Source organism: Mugil cephalus, chromosome 2 (genome assembly GCF_022458985.1).
Source record: "Mugil cephalus isolate CIBA_MC_2020 chromosome 2, CIBA_Mcephalus_1.1, whole genome shotgun sequence".
Taxonomy (NCBI): Eukaryota; Metazoa; Chordata; class Actinopteri; order Mugiliformes; family Mugilidae; genus Mugil; species Mugil cephalus.
This window is the reverse complement of record NC_061771.1, coordinates 33115586-33134361: the sequence shown is the minus strand read 5'-3', so window position 1 is coordinate 33134361 and position 18776 is coordinate 33115586. Positions and strand designations below refer to the sequence as shown.

Below are 18776 nucleotides of genomic sequence, written 5' to 3'. Positions count from 1 at the left end.
AACCAGACTGATAAGTGTCTAAAAGGCTATTTGATGCCAGATAATTCTTGAGCTGAATGTAAACTGTTTTTTCAAGTATTTTGCTAAGAAATGGTAAGTTGGAGATGGGCCTGTAATTTGCAATGACACATTGATCCAGATTGTTCTTCTTCAGGAGTGGTTTGATGACAGCTGTTTTTAGTGACGTGAGAAATATACCTGACTGAAGAGACCAGTTAATGACATGTAGAACCTCTGGTGCTCGGGAGTTAAAGACAGTTTTGAAAAATGCAGTTGGGAGAGGATCCAGGCAGCAGGTTGGTGACCAACAATATTGTCAAGTTCTGTCAGATCTAGACAGTTAAAGTGAGACATGACACAGGTGGAAAGTTCACTTCACTGTCGTCTGATCGGTTTCTTCAAAATGCCTTTTATGTTGTCCTTTAGTCTTTTATCAGAAATTTCAACCTCATAGTGATCAAAGTTTTTTTTTTTCCTGCTCCTTTGTGCACCTGTCCAAAAGCACCTCAGACAGGCCCTAAAACATTCAGCCGTGGCACGTCTTTTAGGAGAAGAAAAAAAGAAAAGAAAAGACAAACTACTGTTACCTCTTGAACACAACACAAAGCCCAACAGGACCACAAACAGAGCACACAATCCCCTCTAACTAAACTACCGTTCCAAAACTGACTGAACTCACGCAGCCCTAGTCTTCATGAGGGTACTTGTGATGGGTATTTATGCACTGGAGACCGCTGGCATGGGAAAGCTACCATTAACTGGCAACAAACCTATAACCACGGCCATGCTCCTGAGACAGAGCTCTAACCACTTTCACCGCAGCACTACTGGAGAGAGAACAGAAAAAAAAAGAAAAAACCCAGCGAAGCCCAAAGGAGCAACGCCACTAAAGCCTGACTGGGGAAAATGGCTCCAACAGTCACCGTGACCACCAGCCAACACTCAGCCAACCTCCAGCACAATGTTCAACTCAGTTTAATTGACCCAACCTTTAGGACAACAGCAACATCTACTTACGGTGCTTTATTCAAATACCACAGAGGGATGGCGCAATGGATGCCAAATACATTGCTTCTACAATATTAATAAAATACTGAGTCACTTTGACAATATGCTGAGGTAACAACAAGCGCATGTATCCTGCTGCACTGATGTGACACCAGAGAGGAGGATTTACTTAAGGATCTTGTCCACATGGGAAGATTTGTTGGTCTTAATCACTGGTGATAATGAGAGGATAAAGGCACCCTCTGCTTACTCGTTTACTTTTGAATTTGTTCTATATGAATGTTTGTGTGTATTATGCGTGTGCATTTTAAACCAGGAGTCCATTGTGTTTACACAATATAGTCCCTTGACTCTTGATGTCTGTAATTCAATCCTTGTCTTGCTGTGTTTTTCAGACAGCAGACTGGTTGGCCGGGGAACGCTCCACCTTTCCCGGGTCTGCATGAAGAACAGCAGTCATGAAGAGAGGCAGACAGAGCTGAAGAGGGCCAAGGACTCTATGAAGGCGTGGACACGCGGTGGCCGAAACTGGGACTACAATACCATGTGCAAGTGCTCCCCAGACAGAGCAACAACACTGGCTCTGCTGGAGGACCTTCACACCAGGGTTTTTTTCATGGCCAACGCCCCCAACCCAGCAGACTTGGAGCCCATCCAAATGCCACCAGCGAGTGCAGCTGCCACGGAGGAACCTGCCAGTGCTGTAGAGCCTTCAAGCACTGGTGAAGAGGGGTCCACTGATTCCCACGATGATGATGCTGGCTCACATGACCCACCATGGCAAAGGTAAGTTCATCGCATCGGTGTGACACACACCAGTTCAAACAGTGATCAGCTTCAGTTTCACCAAGGTTGCAGTCTGCAGATTTGAAACTAACGTTGCTTTGTTCTTTCAGAAATCCACCTCAGTTCTCCCAGAATTGTGTGCGGATGAACATGCAGACAAGGGGCCTCTACCAGAAGTTCCCAGTCGATTGTAAAATGCTGATGGGGTTCAAGAGGCATTTGATCGACTTCTTAAATGTGCCAAACTGCCAACAGGAGGTAAGAGATAACCCTGAATCTATGCTCTTCTGAAGCTCCACAGTATGTGTGAGTGAGTGAGTGAGGGAGAGAGATAAGACGAGACTTACTAGACCACTGGATATTATTTAAAAAGATGCACTCTGTGTCAGAGAGAGTTCAGCACACATGGCTCTGCTTTCTTGCACCATTTCACGCTTCTCTTCATCTTTCATGACAGGTGGACAATGTCTCCAGGATGCTGAGATACATCCAGCCTGAAGGGGATGAAGTGAGCTTAGATTTCCTCACTAAAAGCACTGAAGTCAGCGATTACCTGCGAGACCTGAAACTTGCCAAGTTGAGTCCGGCCACGATCCTCAACTACATAAAGAACATGATCCGGTTTGTGCAGTATGCGAAGACCTTTCTTCATGTTGGTGTGAAGGACCCAGACTTCCACAGGAAGTGCCAGACCTACATCGACTACCTCTGTGTCACGAGAAAGTCAGTGGCCAAGGAAAACAGTAAGGCCATATGTAAAACCAGGTCAGTTGTTAATCTGCCTACTCTTTGTCTCCTTTTACGAGTTCTCTTGTGTCACTGATACTCATCAGTCCGCTCTACACTGAGGTTATGTGATACAGAAACATGTAGTGCTGCTCCTCATTGTGGTCTTGTGTTTTATTCAAGGTATAAGTACTTCATGGGGGCAGAAGAGCATCGAGGACGGTCAGAAGGTACTGACTGTTGCAAGGAAGGAGACGCTCAATACCATGGAACTATTAAATCGCTTCATTTCACCAAGTGAGGATGCGGTAACACATTTGCGCTATTACTGTGAGGCCATAATGATCTTGGGGCACTTCCAGAGACCAGGAGCAGTGGAAGGAATGACAGTAAGTACTTTTCCCCTTAAAACAAGGCTCAGCCAGAATCTAGTAACAACAGTGTTACTCTAAAATCTGTTCACACCTTGCAGCAATCTCAGACATGCACCGTCCCCCGCAGCCACAGACAGAGCCATGCTCACATTAAAGTGAAGCCAGAGAGGAGTGTTTACTTTACAAGGATCTTGTCCACATGGGAAGATTTCTGTTGGTCTTCATCATTGGTGATAATGAGAGAATAAAGGGCACCCTCTGCTTATTCTTTTGTTTTATATGAATGGCTGTGTATTATGTGTGTGCATTTAAAGCCAGGAGTCCATTGTTCTTACACAATATAGTCTCTTGATTCTTGATGTCTGTAATTCACACCTTGTCTTCTGTGTTTTCCAGACAGCAGACTGGTTGGAAAGGAAGGATTCTGATGGCAGAGTCTGTGTTGGTGTCAGCAGGCACAAGACGACCACAATGCAAATAGCTACATTTGCCCTGACTGGGGAGGAGGAGGCAGTAAGTTCTCCAACAGGCTGAAATGGCTCATCATGTGTTACAGCGACACATTTAGCAACTCCGGACATTAACTTCATTCATATTCTGTCTCCACAGATATTTCAGGCACAATTTGAACATATCCGCGCAAAGTCCGTCGACCCAGAAGTAGAGAATGAAGGCAGATTTTTCCTGTCCAAATGGGGCTGGCCCATTGCAAGTGCCACCAATGATGTGGCTCGTCTGCACGAGTAGTAAGTAACAACAGGAGGCCATGCATATGCTGTGTGTACTGTGCAGATCAAGAGGGTTGGGGAGAGAAAGAGAAAATGAAATCATTCAGTGCAGTGAGTGGATGTGTCATCTGAGATTTCTGCTCCATTCCAACTACAAATGTGAGAATGTGACGAGTCGGGAGATCAGGAGGGTTGTAGAAACGGAGGCGGCCAACACCTTCACAGAGGAGCAGCAGTCTGGTGTGGCGCACTACATGGCCCATTCAACCTCCGTTGCAAAGCAACATTATCGGATGAGGACACTTCACAAGACTGTTGTCACTAGCAACCTGCTGCAGAGCTTAAGAGGGTATGCACGGTGGTCTGATACACACAACATTGAGTCATTATTTGCCATAAAGAGGTCTGATCTGATTGTCAGTGGTTAGTAACCTTTTTAATCTTGCAGATCTTCTCCTGAGGATTCAACTGACGGGAGGGCTGGTCAGTCACAGAAGAGAGGCAGAGAGGAAGAGACTGATTCGGAAGAGAAAGAAACGGAGAACATGACAGCGTTTCTCTCCAAATTCCCCGTAACATTGAATGGGCAGCCTCCATGCAAGCGGATCAGAGTCAGTGCTGGGTTCAGTGAAGGCAGGGTGCTGTATGACAGGTGGAGGGTTATGCAGCGTGGCATGCGGGAGGATCATCTCTTGTGTAAGTGTAAATACGTAGACACTCAATGATTAGGTTGGGTATACATGACATCTAAAGCTCACAAGTGTGCAACTTTAATGTGAATGTTCTCTCCTCTGTTACAGCCGTGTTTGTGAGACGAGCACCCACGGTTCAGACTGTGGCAAGGCGCATCGAGAAGGAGGGCTGGAGTGGCAACACTCCCCAAGCACAGCTGGTAGTGTCCAAGTGGCGTCCACCCACTCAGACACAGGTGGAAAGTGACCCAAGGATCATAAAGAAGGTCACCACTCAGAAGTGGTCAGGTCTGACCATCAAGGATTTTGGTGAGCCAAAGGGGAAAGGTATGTGCAAATGTCTTGTGAGCACAGTCAAAGCCTAACACAAATACAATCATATCGTGAACAGCCTCATTAATCTCACCTCCCTTTGCCCACAGGAGTTGTTGCCACCAAGCGCTTTTCAAAGGGCTCCGTAATCTGCGATTACCATGGCAGGGTAATCACAAAGGCAGAGGGGAAAAGAATGATGCAGAGCATGGACAATGAGATGGGCTACCTTTTCTTCTTTCAAGAGCTCTGCGTGGACGCCCAGACGTTCCCCTGTGAGTGTCATCCGCACACGGAGACAGTGGGACGGCTCATGAAGCACTCGAAGAAAAGGTTCAACGCAAAGCCCCGTCGCTGCAAGCTAAAGCTACCCCAAGGAGAAACAGACACCATCCTCCTCCTGGCCAGCAAGGACATCGAAGTGGGTGAGGAGATCCGCTTTGACTACGGCGTGTGCAGGCAGTCATTCTCAGGGGAAGGACTGGACCTGGAATGGCTGGATTCTTGATCCAGCACTGTACAGTGGTGAGGCATTTATATCATTTGTTTTCTGTTACTAGTCACGTTCAGACTTCAAGTCTGTGCTGTTACTGCTGTACATCATGTTAACCCCTGTGTGTCCCTCTATCTCCCCTCTGAACACCCACGACATGGCAGTAAACACACAGATCCATTTTGACCAGCAGACTGTGATCTGAACAGAGGGGAGACTGAACCACAACCGAGAGAAAATCCTGTATACTCACTGTGGGGTCTCCCTTCTAACCAGTGTCTCTCTCCCCTCCAACTTCTTGTGAGTGCCTCTGGACTGGAGTTCACTGTTTCCCACTGGTGGAGCTCCAAACTACTGTTACAACCCAGCTCAGGGGTTACAACAAAATCCTCAAAAAAAATACCTTCAAAATATTACATAATCAATTTACAGCTGTGGATCATGTGACAGTGTCAACAATCCAATAATGTAACCTGACCTGCTTGTCACCTAACACAAACGTCCTCGGCAACTCTGGTACCTGAGAAGTTATTTAAGAGTAAGGCTGAAGAGGAGACAAAGCAAGAGCAGAGTACAAATATTACATGAACACAGTTACACAAGACCCACTCCAACCTAGCCCTCTAAGGCAGAGGCGCCCTCGACAAAGCGTCTGCCAGGATATTATCTTGCCCTTTAATGTGGCGTATGTCTAAATCATGACCCCGTAAAAAGAGAGACCATCTGACTAGTCGTAGTGAAATTTCTGCAAAAACTTCTATAATAACCGACTAGACCCAAAAACCGCTGGAGTTCTTTCTTTGTAGTAGGCTGTGGGAACTCGCACACAGCCAGCACCTTGGCCTGCACAGGAAAAACTTTACCCTGACCAACCACACGGCCCAGGTAAGTAACAGTGGCTCTAGCAAACTCACATTTGGTCAAGTTTACTGTCAACTGTGCTTCAGCCAACCTCGCAAACAAATCTTTTACTCATTGCAGATGTGAATGCCATGTGTCACTATACACAACCAGATCATCTAAATACACTGAACAGCCGTCTAATCCGTGCACAACCCGGTTCATTAGAGGCTGAAAGGTGGCCGGAGCGTTCTTTAAACCAAAGGGCATAACGGTGTATGAGTAGAGACCTGCAGGAGTAACGAAAGCAGCAATCTCTCTCTCGCGCGCCCCGACAAGGGAACCTGCCAATACCCCTTCAGAAGCTCAAACTTTGACACAAACTTGGCAGAACCCACACTATCTACACAATCTTCCATGCGTGGCAACGGGAATGAATCGGATTTAGTGACAGAATTAACCTTCCTCATGTCTGTGCAAAACCGCAGTCTGATCTAATTTCAGGTGTAACAACCGGGAATGCAGATAACACAAAGACTCAGAATTCTTTAACCTACCACTCAACAGACTGTTATCAGGCTCAGGAACGCCGTCTTTCTCCTGCACCACAGCACAGGCGTCCACGGCGAGCGCTGGACCCATGTCACTTTTTACGCACTCACCTCTGGTAATACGGCTTCAGCAGGTTCACATGATATAGCAGAGACGACCTTCTTCGACCTGGTGTAGCGACACAATAGTTAACACCAGAAACTTTTTCAGACACAGTATACGGGCCAAGAAATTTAGCCTGAAATGGTGACGTGACCAGCGGTGTCGGCGCGAGGACCTGGTCCCCAGGACTATATTCATGGCGCACCGTACCCTGGTCATACCGGGCTTTCATTTTCACCTGAGCCTGCCCCAGCAGGGATTTCAGCGTCTGATGGAATCGTTCTAACGCACCCCTACTTTGCGCACGATACGGAGTGGACCGATTGTGGCTCACTCCCAGCAGATTTAACACTTTAGCAAACATATGCGAAGTAAAATTCGACCCCCGATCACTCTGTATGACCTTGGGTATTCCGAACACTGAAATAAACTGTGCTACTGCTTTAACTACCGCTTTGGTGGTGATGGAACAAAGCGGATAAGCAGCTGGGTAACGAGTACACTGACACATTACAGTCAACAGATACTTAGAACCCGACTTAGCACTAGGCAAAGGCATCTTACATCTTTCTTGGCCTGTGGCCAGAAAAAAAAAAAAAATTGTTTGAGCACCGACAGATTTTTTACACGCCAGGGTGACCACTTTCATCACGTGCAGTTCTCAAAACTTGGGAACTGCACACTCCAAAAACACTGCACAAGGCGCTTCGTAAAAAGCTAACAAACTATCCATATTCACCTGAGAGCCGGATCGACACTGCTGGATGCACAAATGAGCAACAATGCCCCCCAGAGCGTTCCCCTAACTGCCTAACCCAGAATCTGACTAAACTCAACCCTGGTCTTCATGCGGTTCTGCAGCGGGTCGATTAAGCACAAAACCAGCGGGACCACCACAAGCAATCCCACGGAGTGCCCCCAAGATGGTTGCTTGCGCAACCAACACTAGCTGCTCCCCACAACACTATGAAAAAAAACAAACGGACACAATCCCAAAGGAGAAAGTGCCGTAAACCTAACGGGAACCTCCAGAAATGCGCCTCCACAGCATGTCACCTAACCCTGACAGGTGAGCAAAGGACCTCTTGCTACTCCGTAACAAAACTCAAAAAAGGTAACGTAACTGAGACGCCGACGAGTCCCCATTTGTTACAACAAAGCACATGGGAGGGACAAGAGCGGGAGGGAATTAACCAGTACTTTATTTCACAGAAAATAATCGAATACCCAAAACATAACGGGTTAAACCGGTGGGATGTGAAAATCAGTGGAATCAGTAGTGATGAAGTAAACACAAAGGTTGTACTTCCCCTTTAACATAAAAGTTCTGTTAATCTGTTTATTAACTAAAATATCACCTTGGTAATTACCACACAGAATGTTAAGTTCAAAAGGAAAATTTATTACATTCATAAAATTGTAACTTGTTCACTGTTGACCTTATACTATTCAAACCTCTCAAATAATTCTCTGGTACCTTTAATTCCCAAATGATCACAACGACCAGCAAACTCAATGTCCACCAGCCCACACACACATTCACACCGGGCTTTTTTGATCTTAACCTAAATAAAACCGTTTCAGGCCCAGTCGATGCTCGTGAGGCCGGAAACAAATGGCCGCTTCACTGGCGTTAACCAGTAGAAACAAAAAGGTGCACAATGTAAGTGTACTCACGAACCCTCACAGTCAGAGATGGCGATGGGGGGAGGAGGCGATGGCAAGATGGCGCGAGCAGGAACACGTGCGATGAATCACGCTCAAGTACAACAGCTAGTTTCTCTCTCCCGGTCCTCACTCTCTCCCTCTTATGGCAAATTTTCTGAATCACACAGTTACGCTTAGTAACTAAGCTACAGGCTATTTCATGGCGAAAAACCCACAGTATTTCTTACAGAAATTAGCAATTGCTAGCTGCAATGCAGAATAAACAGAGTGGAAGCCTACGAGGAGGCTAAGCTAAAGGCTAGCAGCAATTAGCGATTCATCTCGGGTTTTTATACAATAAAAATAAACAACAGCACCTTAAAACACACGAATTTACCTCTGGCAGCTTCCAGGGTTCACCCACATCCACCACATGACGACTCGCCGTCAGTCTTGGAAGTTTGTTCCGCTGACTTTCCTGCTCGGACGCCTGGAAAGAAGCAGCCTCTGCTGGTGCGAACCTGTTGCGCACTTCGGTGACTCTAAGCTCCTCCTACCTGAAACACGTGCGGACTGGATCGGATGATGTCACATACAAAGATGAGAGAATAAAAGATGCTGCACTACTTCACAACAAACGTGGTCTCTTGACTTTCTGACAACCAAAATGATTAGATTTTTAAACTACGCCCTTTTTATCTCTGACTCTTGAAAGTACAGTTTTCTAACATGTTATAATCAACCATTTTTAAAACATATTTACCTTCATGAACTATTATTTATTAAGTTGTTCTAATCCATTTTTCTGTTTTAACGGTGCCAGGGGTTCCTTGCTTCTGCTGCTGGGGGGTATCTGGCTGGGTCTGTTTAAATACAGGAAGTGCCAATAAGGCCAAACCAAGAGCCTGCTTCAGCAGGGGGGAGTGGGGTTTTTTAGTTTCACTAGTTTGGTGTATTTCATCAGGTTAAATTTGGTTATTTGAATAGTTTGAGTTTGGTTTAAAATGAAGTTTATTTAACTGGTAAATTAGCTGTCCTGTGTTGTTTCTTTTGTTGTTAGTTATTGTGTTAGTGTTATGATGTTCCCTCTTTTGTGTACTTGGCCTGATCAGCCACTATTTGTTTGTTCAGTCCGATGAGGTTTGTTAAGGCCGTTGGTTTGCCAGGATACTTTATCATAGCCTGAGTTTAGTTTTGTTTGTTTGACCTGTTCTATAGGTCTGGAATTAATTATTTGTTTTTGTAATTTGTTTCTCATTTGTTGGGTAAATAAAGCCCTCATTTTTCAAAATCCACCTGCGACTCCTCTATTTTGCAGCTCGGTCGCTCACACCTGAAAATGTAATAAAATTTGCAGTTAACTTTATTGAAAATGTGATAAAACCCAGTAATGTAATAACTCCACCAATAATGCAATAAAATATCCTCACTGACATTGTCTGTGAAGGTTCTCAGTCATCCAGGTCATGGTAATCCAAAAAAGCGTTGAATAGGGTCAGCTAGACTTGTAGAATTTCTTGAAGAGTGGGAAATTGAGGTTTAAATAGGAATAAACTCTGTGGGTAACACCCACCGAAACTTGGTTGACCAGAAACTGGGGTCACTATTTACCATAATGATATAATGGCACTTACCTGTCCTTGAATGGGGGGAACTGTGTGCCTAGGCTAACTTATCCTATGAATAGAGCTCTAACGAGGCTATTGTCCATGGAAGCTCTATTCATAGGATAACTTAGCCTAGATATACCCTACTTAGAATTACTATATACCTACTATACTTGTATATTTGCTACTCACTCTTTTTTTTTATTTTTTTATTTTTTTTTAGTTCACTTAAATTAAACAAACCAATTTCCTTGAATGGGTCCTTGTCCTTCTTTTCTCCCTCTCTCCCATTTCTTATCTATTTAGCTGTTATTACCTGTGTAAGCCTATGTAAGCCCAAATAACAGACAAACTGCCTGAGGTAAGTTTTTAATACGATCCATGATGATACCTCCCTCCAGAATGATGGCAGTGGAGATGGGCTGGAGGTTTACTGAACTCTGACCCTCATGAGGACTATCTTCACTGACACCTGTCAGCAAAACCAACAGCGCATTCTAGGGCCTCGTCTCTCGCTGTATCCTACAAAGACACAGACATATATTCTTCATGAATATTTCTTCATTTGGTATGATTAAATTAAATGGTCCACAAGGTCCCTATATTCTTGAAGACTGACACTGACTTTTCAACCTGGACTTCTGCCCCTTAGATTTACAATGAATTAATGTGTACAATGTTTATGTGGCAAAATTTCATTTTTATTTACTGGCTGTTTAAATACCTCTCAGATTAGCTGTGGAGGAACTGCTGTACAAAATACATCAATCACTGTACAAAATGTATATTGTTTATTGTGGAGATATATTAGCACAGATATAGTTCTATTTTATTGCAGACCAAACTTTTTCTCATGTGCAAGTCCTTACAGAGCATGGCGTGTCCCGTTGCGCAAAAAAACAACAAAAAAAAAAAACGGATATCTTCCAATAAGTGTTGTCAATGAGCTAGTGAATTTAGTTTATAGTTTAGTGTAGGCGATAAACGCCCCTCCTGCCTCTCCCCAGGACTACCAGGGGGGACTTGGCCTGAGTGCTGCAAAATATACAGTGAATTGTTAGAACTCCAATTACGCCTCCTGCCTTGCTTGCACTAAACCTGTGACCTAATATCTGTTCAAATATAGCAGCAGGTGTCTCTGTGAAAGAGCCCGAGCTATAGGCTCACGAGTCATGAATACTGCCGTAACAACCTACTTTTAGGAAGAAAAGCACGCCATCTTGAATGGTTGCTTTTGTTGTTATATGAGTAAAGTCTTACATGCTTATCTAGTTACTGCTCTTTCCAAGTGGAATATTTTTATTTGTCTTTTCCCTCCCCTTTTCCCTTGTATAGTGTATATTCAGTGTACATTAAACAGAAGGATATCATGCTACTGTGATCTTGTCTTTTATTTTTGAACGTGTTTGAGTTCCGCGTTTTATTTCCACTGTTCAGTGTCAGATCACTGCAGAGGCATGTGTGCAGAATTCTCTCTGATCACACACACACACAGACTGCATGCTTTTAAATAATACACAGGTAACAGACATTAGACCTCGACATACTTTAATAGTCCACAAGCAAATTACTTACAGTAGCTTTGTTGCACATACAAGTAAACCCTCGTAAAACCACAAAAAGAGACAATTACGGAGCTTCATAGAGAGCCATGGCCACCTGGTCACCTAATATCTAGTCTTTATGTTGAGCCAAGCTGACTGAAAAAAGTCCCACATGCTTATCTAGTTACTGCATTTTCCACGTGTAACAGGCCAGGCCATGTTTAAACAACGAAGCAAATCAGTGTGGATTCAGTGCTCACTGCACCCTCTCTGAGACAGCAGACATACATACAAAGACATTGGTGGACTGGTGGAGGGGACAGGGGAGCTCCCAAAACAGAGAGAGGTTTAGAATATACAGAGCCCCATCTGCAGTGAAATCGTGAAGATTCCTATTGATGAGAGTGGTGTAGGGGACAAAACTTACAGAACGACCTGGACAAGGCCTGTCTGTCCCCCCGAAAATCCCGCCTGAACAAAAATATTTGTGGCATCAGCAAATAGTACGAATTTTAGTATTTTTGATACCTTGTAAATATTAACTGTTATTAAATTAAGTGCTTTAATGCAGTGTGAGTTAACCGTTAACTGCACCACTTTTTCATTTGTAAATTGTTCATATGTACCTAGTTTTTATTTTTGTTGATTCAAGTGATTGCTGTTGGTGTGTTACGTTGATGTTTGTGTATGTTTTCCCCAATGAAGTATTTTTCTGTTAAAAAAGTATGAACATGGTGGACATAGAAGGGTGATGGCTACACTATACTATACTATACACTTATGGACAAAATTTACTAGCTTATCAACCATTACTGGAAGATATCCTACACTAAACGACGGATATTCCAACAGTTAGCTAACAAGAGATGTCTTTGGTTTTATCACAGTCTTCAGATGCTGATGATGACTCCCACCAGAGGGATTTGAAGACTCCTTCCAGGTGACAGAGGAGTTTGGAGGAGGAGTGAAATTGTGAAGATTCCTATTGATGAGAGAGGTGCAGGCCACAAAGGCCTAGGGCCTCTGCCAGGAGACCTGAATGACCTGAATGAGGCCAACAAAGATAAACTCACCACTTACCCCTGGTAGATGGCAGCAATTAACACTGTCAAGACCTCAGCAAGAGCTAACCAATAGAGGTGCAGGACGTCTGCCTCAAATCACAATGCGTTCTATGGATTAAGACACTTGACTATTATTATCTAGTTACTGCCTTTTCCACGTGAATTTTTTTAATATTGTCTTTCTCCTTTTTTTCCACGGTCTGGTGTGTGGTCGACTGCAGGAATACTGCAGAGGTGTAGGGCCTCTGCCAGGCGACCTGAACGACCTGAATGAGGCGAACAAAGATAAGTCCACAACGTGCCCTGAGGAATCAGTGCTCACTGCACCCTCTCTTGGACAGCAGACATACATACAAAGACATTGGTGGACTGGTGGAGGGGACAGGGGAGCTCCCAAAACAGAGAGAGGTTTACAAAGACAAGCCCAACACATGCCCTGAGGAGCCACCTCCTTCAGCTCCAGCTCGCATACTCAACCGCCACCACAGACAGAGCTAGCCTCTTGGAGGTGAAAAATAACAACCCATCCAGAGACATCGGTGGACTGGTGGAGGGGACAGGGGAGCTCCCAAAACAGAGAGAGGTTTAGGATATACAGAGCCCCATCTGCAGTGAAATCGTGAAGATTCCTATTGATGAGAGTGGTGTAGGGGACAAAACGACCTGGACAAGGCCAACAAAGATAAGCCCAACACATGCCCTGAGGAATCAGTGCTCACTGCACCCTCTCTTGGACAGCAGACATACATACAAAGACATTGGTGGAGGGGACAGAGGAGCTCCCTCCCACTAAACTGGAGTTACATGAGATTCCAGCTGCAGTCTTTCCCCCCGAAAATGCCTTTAGTACAGATCAAAACATGTCTCTGTGTTTAAGGCATTTTCAGGGGGGGACAGACTGCAGCTGGAATCGTCTCCTCATGTAACTCCAGTTTAGAGAGAGGGAAGTCACCTGTCCCCTCCACCAGTCCACCAATGTGTCCACTGCTGTCTGATAGAGGGCGCAGTGAGCACTGACTCCACACCGATTCCACACAGAGATCCGTTTTGATCTCTGTGTGGAATCGGAAATTGGAACTAAATGCGTGGCTGGGCCCAACAATGCAGGGAAATTGTTTTGTCCGGCTTATCCTGAATGTCCCTGGACAGTCCTGGAAGCATCCCTGGAGGGTCCCACAAGTCGGACTGAAGGACTGAAAATTCAGATGTTTTCATTGCCCAAGAACGAAAGTCTGAGGTTTGAAGACCAATGTGTTTACTGCTCCTCAAGAGCTCGCTGAGGGCTTTGACAAGAATGTCTTTGAGCTGCATTGAAAGAGAGAGAGAGAGAGAGAGGCATTGGTTAGAAGGGAGACGCCGCAGTGAGAACACAGGACTTTCTCTGTGTTTCAGACCACCATGCATACCTTCTAAAGCTCTGCAGCACGTTCCCAGTGACACCGGTCTCCTGGCGCGTCCTCATCCGGTAATGCTGCTTTGCAACGGAGGTTGAATGGGCCGTGTACCGAGCCACACCAGTCTGCTGCTCCTGCTCCCTTCAGAAAGGGTTGGCAATCTCCAGTTCCAAAGCTGCAAAGGAGCACAAATCCATTCACTCTCAGCACTGAATGATTTCATTTTCTCTTAATCATATTTATTGAATGCAAGGCTCAGTATACGTCATTAACCCCTAACCCTCTTGATCTGCACAGTGGCCTCCCGTTGTTACTACGCTTACTACAAATAATAAAAAACAAAAGAATGAACACAAAGTGCCCTTTATTCTCTCATTGTAATTGTTAAGACCAACAGAAATCTTCCCATGTGGACAAGATCCAAGTTAATCTTTCTCTCTGGTTTCACATCAGTGCAGCAGGATACATGTGCTTGAGAGTCTCACCTCTGTTCAGATCACAGATCCACAGATTTACTGGTCAGAGACACAGGACTCCAGGCGAAAAACAAGGAGTCTTCTGCAGCTGCAGTCTGCTTTAGCTTGCAGCGGCGGGGCTTTGCATTGAACCTTTTCTTTGAGTGGTTCATGAGCCGTCCCACTGTCTCCATGTGCGGATGACACTCACAGGGGAATGTCTGGGCGTCCACGCAGAGCTTTTGAAAGAAGAAAAGGTAGCCCATCTCGTTGTCCATGCTCTGCATCATTCTTTTCCCCTCTGCCTTCGTGATTACCCTGCCATGGTAATCGCAGATTATGGAGCCCTTTGAAAAGCACTTGGTGGCAACAACTCCTGTGGGCAAAGGGAGGTGAGATTAATGAGGCTGTTCACGATATGATTGTATTTGTGTTAGGCTTTGACTGTGCTCACAAGACATTTGCACATACCTTTCCCCTTTGGCTCACCAAAATCCTTGATGGTCAGACCTGACCACTTCTGAGTGGTGACCTTCTTTATGATCCTTGGGTCACTTTCCACCTGTGTCTGAGTGGGTGGACGCCACTTGGACACTACCAGCTGTGCTTGGGGAGTGTTGCCACTCCAGCCCTCCTTCTCGATGCGCCTTGCCACAGTCTGAACCGTGGGTGCTCGTCTCACAAACACGGCTGTAACAGAGGAGAGAACATTCACATTAAAGTTGCACACTTGTGAGCTTTAGATGTCATGTATACCCAACCTAATCATTGAGTGTCTACGTATTTACACTTACACAAGAGATGATCCTCCCGCATGCCACGCTGCATAACCCTCCACCTGTCATACAGCACCCTGCCTTCACTGAACCCAGCACTGACTCTGGTCCGCTTGCAGGGAGGCTGCCCATTCAATGTTACTGGGAATTTGGAGAGAAACGCCGTCATGTTCTGTTCCTTTCTCTTCCAAATCACTCTCTTCCTCTCTGCCTCTCTTCTGCATCATTTTCATTTTCTCTTTCTCTCCCCAACCCTCTTGATCTGCACAGTACACACAGCATATGCATGGCCTCCTGTTGTTACTTACTACTCGTGCAGACGAGCTACATCATTGGTGGCACTTGCAATGGGCTGGCCCCATTTGGACAGGAAAAATCTGCCTTCATCGTCTAAAACTTGGTCGACAGACTTTGCGCGGATATGTTTAAAATATGCCTGAAATATCTGTGGAGACAGAATATGAATGAAGTTAATGTCTGTGGAGTTGCTAAATGTGTCGCTGTAACACATGGTGAGCCATTTCAGCCTGTTAGAGAACTTACTGCCTCCTCCTCCCCAGTCAGGGCAAATGTAGCTATTTGCATCGTGGTCGTCTTGTGCCTGCTGACACCAACACAGACTCTGCCATCAGAATTCTTCCTTTCCAACCACTCTGCTGTCTGGAAAACACAGAAGACAAGGTGTGAATTACAGAATCAAGAATCAAGAGACTATATTGTGTAAACACAATGGACTCCTGGTTTAAAATGCACACAAACATTCATTCAGAACAAATTCAAAAGTAAACAAATAAGCAGTGGGTGCCCTTTATTCTCTCATTATCACCAGTGATTAAGACCAACAGAAATCTTCCCATGTGGACAAGATCCTTCTAAAGTAAATCCTCCTCTCTGGTGTCACATCAGTGCAGCAGGATACATGCGCTTGTTGTTAGCTCAGCATATTGTCAAAGTGACTCAGTATTTCATTAATATTGTAGAAGCAATGTATTTGGCATCCATTGTGCCATCCCTCTGCGGCATGTTTGAATAAAGCACCGTAAGTAGATGTACTACGGCGTTGTGTTATGTGCGTGCGTGCGCCCCATTGATTTAGTAGCTTTTATTAGTGTGCACATTGTTTGCTGTTGTCCTAAAGGTTGGGTCAATTAAACTGAGTTGAACATTGGGCTGGAGGTTGGCTGAGTGTTGGCTGGTGGTCACGGTGACTGTTGGAGCCATTTTCCCCAGTCAGGCTTTAGTGGCATTGCTCCTTTGGGCTTCGCTTGGTTTTTTCTTTTTTCTCCTTTCTCTCTCCAGTAGTGCTGCGGTGAAAGTGGTTAGAGCTCTGTCTCAGGAGCATGGCCGTGGTTATAGGTTTGTTGCCAGTTAATGGTCGCTTTCCCATGCCAGCGGTCTCCAGTGCATAAATACCCATCACACGTACCCTCATGAAGACTAGGGCTGCGTGAGTTCAGTCAGTTTTGGAACGGTACTGAGACACACCCACCATACGTCATTTTCACAATTCAGACGCCCACGACAGGGGTCGTCACACTACATATGTTGATATGGGCTCATCAACCTGTGCAGTTGGAGGCCTGTTTTTCTGACCAGTGATCTCTGTAGATCTGTGAGCCATCAAAATAAAACAGGGAACTCAAAACATATTTATGTAACCCAAGTCCCATGTAGCCAGTGAAAACAGACAAATAAAAGGGGGTGTTGTAGTAAAGTGGGACAGGGCCTGAGTTCGTCTGGAGCTACATGTGATAACTGTGATAATGATATAAAATAACTTGGCGGTGCCTCCAATAAATTCTAAGTAGTAAACACAAAGGTTGTACTTCCCCTTTAACATAAAAGTTCTGTTAATCTGTTTAACTAAAATATCACTTTGGTAATTACCACACAGAATGTTAAGTTCAAAAGGAAAATTTATTACATTCATAAATTTGTAACTTGTTCACTGTTGACATTATACTATTCAAAACTCTCAAATAATCCTCTGGTACCTTTAACTCCCAAATGATCTCGGATGAACCCAAATAGAATCTCGTCACAACGACCAGCAAACTCAATGTCCACCAGCCCACGCACACATTCACACAGGGCTTTTTATCCAAAAAAGCGTTGAATAAGGTCAGCTGGACTTGTAGAATTTCTTGAAGACGTTTCGCCACTCATCCGAGTAGCTTCTTCAGTTCTGATGAACTAGTGGGAAATTGAGGTTTAAATAGGAAAAAACTCTGTGGGTAGCACCCACCAGAAACTTGCTTGACCAGAAACTGGGGTCACTAATTGCCATAATGGCTGATACTTACCTGTCCTTGAATGGGGGGAACTGTGTGCCTAGGCTAACTTACCCTATGAATAGAGCTCTAACGAGGCTATTGTCCATGGGAACCTGGAGGCTCAATGTGTGAATGTTGTTGAAACTTCTTGGGGACAGAAGTCAAAACTGAATTATAAATAGTTGGTAAATTAAATCTCAGTCCACCTCCTCTGTTTAGAGAAGGTTTCTCCATTTTGACATAGATGGCTTCCTTAACTCCTCTCTCAAACCATCTGTCCTCTCTGGCCAGGACTTTGACGTTGTTATCCTCAAAGGAGTGTCCTTTGTCCTTCAGGTGGAGGTGGACTGCTGAGTCGTTTCCTGATGAGCTGGCTCTCCTGTGTTGGGCCATGCGCTTGTGTATGGGTTGTTTGGTTTCCCCAATGTACAGGTCTGTACATTCCTCGCTACACTGAACCGCGTACACTACATTGCTCTGTTTCTGTCTAGGTGTTTTGTCCTTGGGGTGGACCAGTTTCTGTCTTAGGGTGTTTCCAGGTTTGAAATAAACTGGGATGCGGTGTTTACCAAAAATTCTCCTTAGTTTCTCTGATACCCCAGCTATGTAGGGGATGGTGATGTTCTTCCTTCTGTTTTGTTCCTCTTCCCTGTCCTTCCTGGGATATCTTTTTGAGCCTTTGACAAAGGCCCAGTTGGGATATCCGCATGTCTTGAGGGTTTGTTTAATGTGTGTTCCCTCCTTGTCCTTGCCATCCTGTCTGGTGGGGACAGTCTGTGCTCGGTGCTGGAGGGTTCTGATGACTCCCAGTTTGTGTTCCAGGGGGTGGTGTGAGTCAAATAACAGGTGTTGATCTGTGTGTGTGGGTTTCCTATATACTTCTATGTTGAGGCTTCGATCTTCTTCAACACGTACCAAACAGTCCAAAAAGGCCAGACAGGCCCCGCTGATGTCCTCCCTGGTGAACTTGATGTTGCTGTCCACTGTGTTGATGTGTTTAGTGAAAGATTCCACCTCCTTTGTCTTGATTTTAACCCAGGTGTCGTCCACATATCTGTACCAGTGGGTGGGAGTGGAACCTGCAAAGGTGTCCAGAGCTCTGGTCTCTACTTCCTCCATGTAGAGATTGGCCACGATCGGTGACACTGGGGACCCCATCGCACAGCCGTGTTTTTGCCTGTAGAAACCTCCATTGAACTCAAAGTAGGTGGTGGTCAGGCACAGGTCGAGTAACACACAGACTTGTTCTGGGGTGAGGTTGGTTCTTGAGGCCAAGGTGTCATCCTTTTGTAGTCTTTTCCTTACTACATCCGTGGCTTCTCTCGTGGGGATGCAGGTGAACAGAGAGGTGACATCAAAGGACACGATGGTTTCTTCTGGGTCCAGTGTGATGTCCTTGACTT

General features: G+C 45.1%; 1 protein-coding gene and 2 long non-coding RNA genes across 3 annotated transcripts; 1 reads left to right on the top strand and 2 right to left on the bottom strand.

Moving 5' to 3' along the window:
• The first annotated feature begins 3584 nt into the window (after positions 1-3584).
• Positions 3585-6751, top strand: LOC125003566. Its single transcript, XM_047577570.1, has 4 exons — positions 3585-3971; positions 4071-4318; positions 4423-4641; positions 4737-6751. Exons 1-4 carry the CDS (start codon positions 3661-3663, stop codon positions 5132-5134), a joined length of 1176 nt encoding a protein of 391 aa, XP_047433526.1. The 5' UTR covers positions 3585-3660; the 3' UTR covers positions 5135-6751.
• Positions 6752-11398: 4647 nt separating this feature from the next.
• Positions 11399-13231, bottom strand: LOC125003588. The gene is made up of 2 exons (XR_007112237.1): positions 13139-13231; positions 11399-11846 (listed from the first exon to the last, which is right to left on the bottom strand). It is a non-coding gene; the product is annotated as an uncharacterized LOC125003588 (long non-coding RNA).
• A 118-nt stretch (positions 13232-13349) lies between these two features.
• LOC125003605 lies at positions 13350-14464 on the bottom strand. The gene is made up of 3 exons (XR_007112252.1): positions 14355-14464; positions 13882-14044; positions 13350-13780 (listed from the first exon to the last, which is right to left on the bottom strand). It is a non-coding gene; the product is annotated as an uncharacterized LOC125003605 (long non-coding RNA).
• Positions 14465-18776: the final 4312 nt, after the last annotated feature.

Coding starts and splice junctions, on each gene's coding strand:
- LOC125003566 (XM_047577570.1), top strand. CDS start 3,661: ATGCATATGCTGTGTGTACTGTGCAGATCAAGAGGGTTGGGGAGAGAA. Junction 3,972..4,070: donor CTGCTGCAGAGCTTAAGAGG/GTATGCACGGTG, acceptor TTAATCTTGCAG/ATCTTCTCCTGAGGATTCAA. Junction 4,642..4,736: donor TGGTGAGCCAAAGGGGAAAG/GTATGTGCAAAT, acceptor CTTTGCCCACAG/GAGTTGTTGCCACCAAGCGC.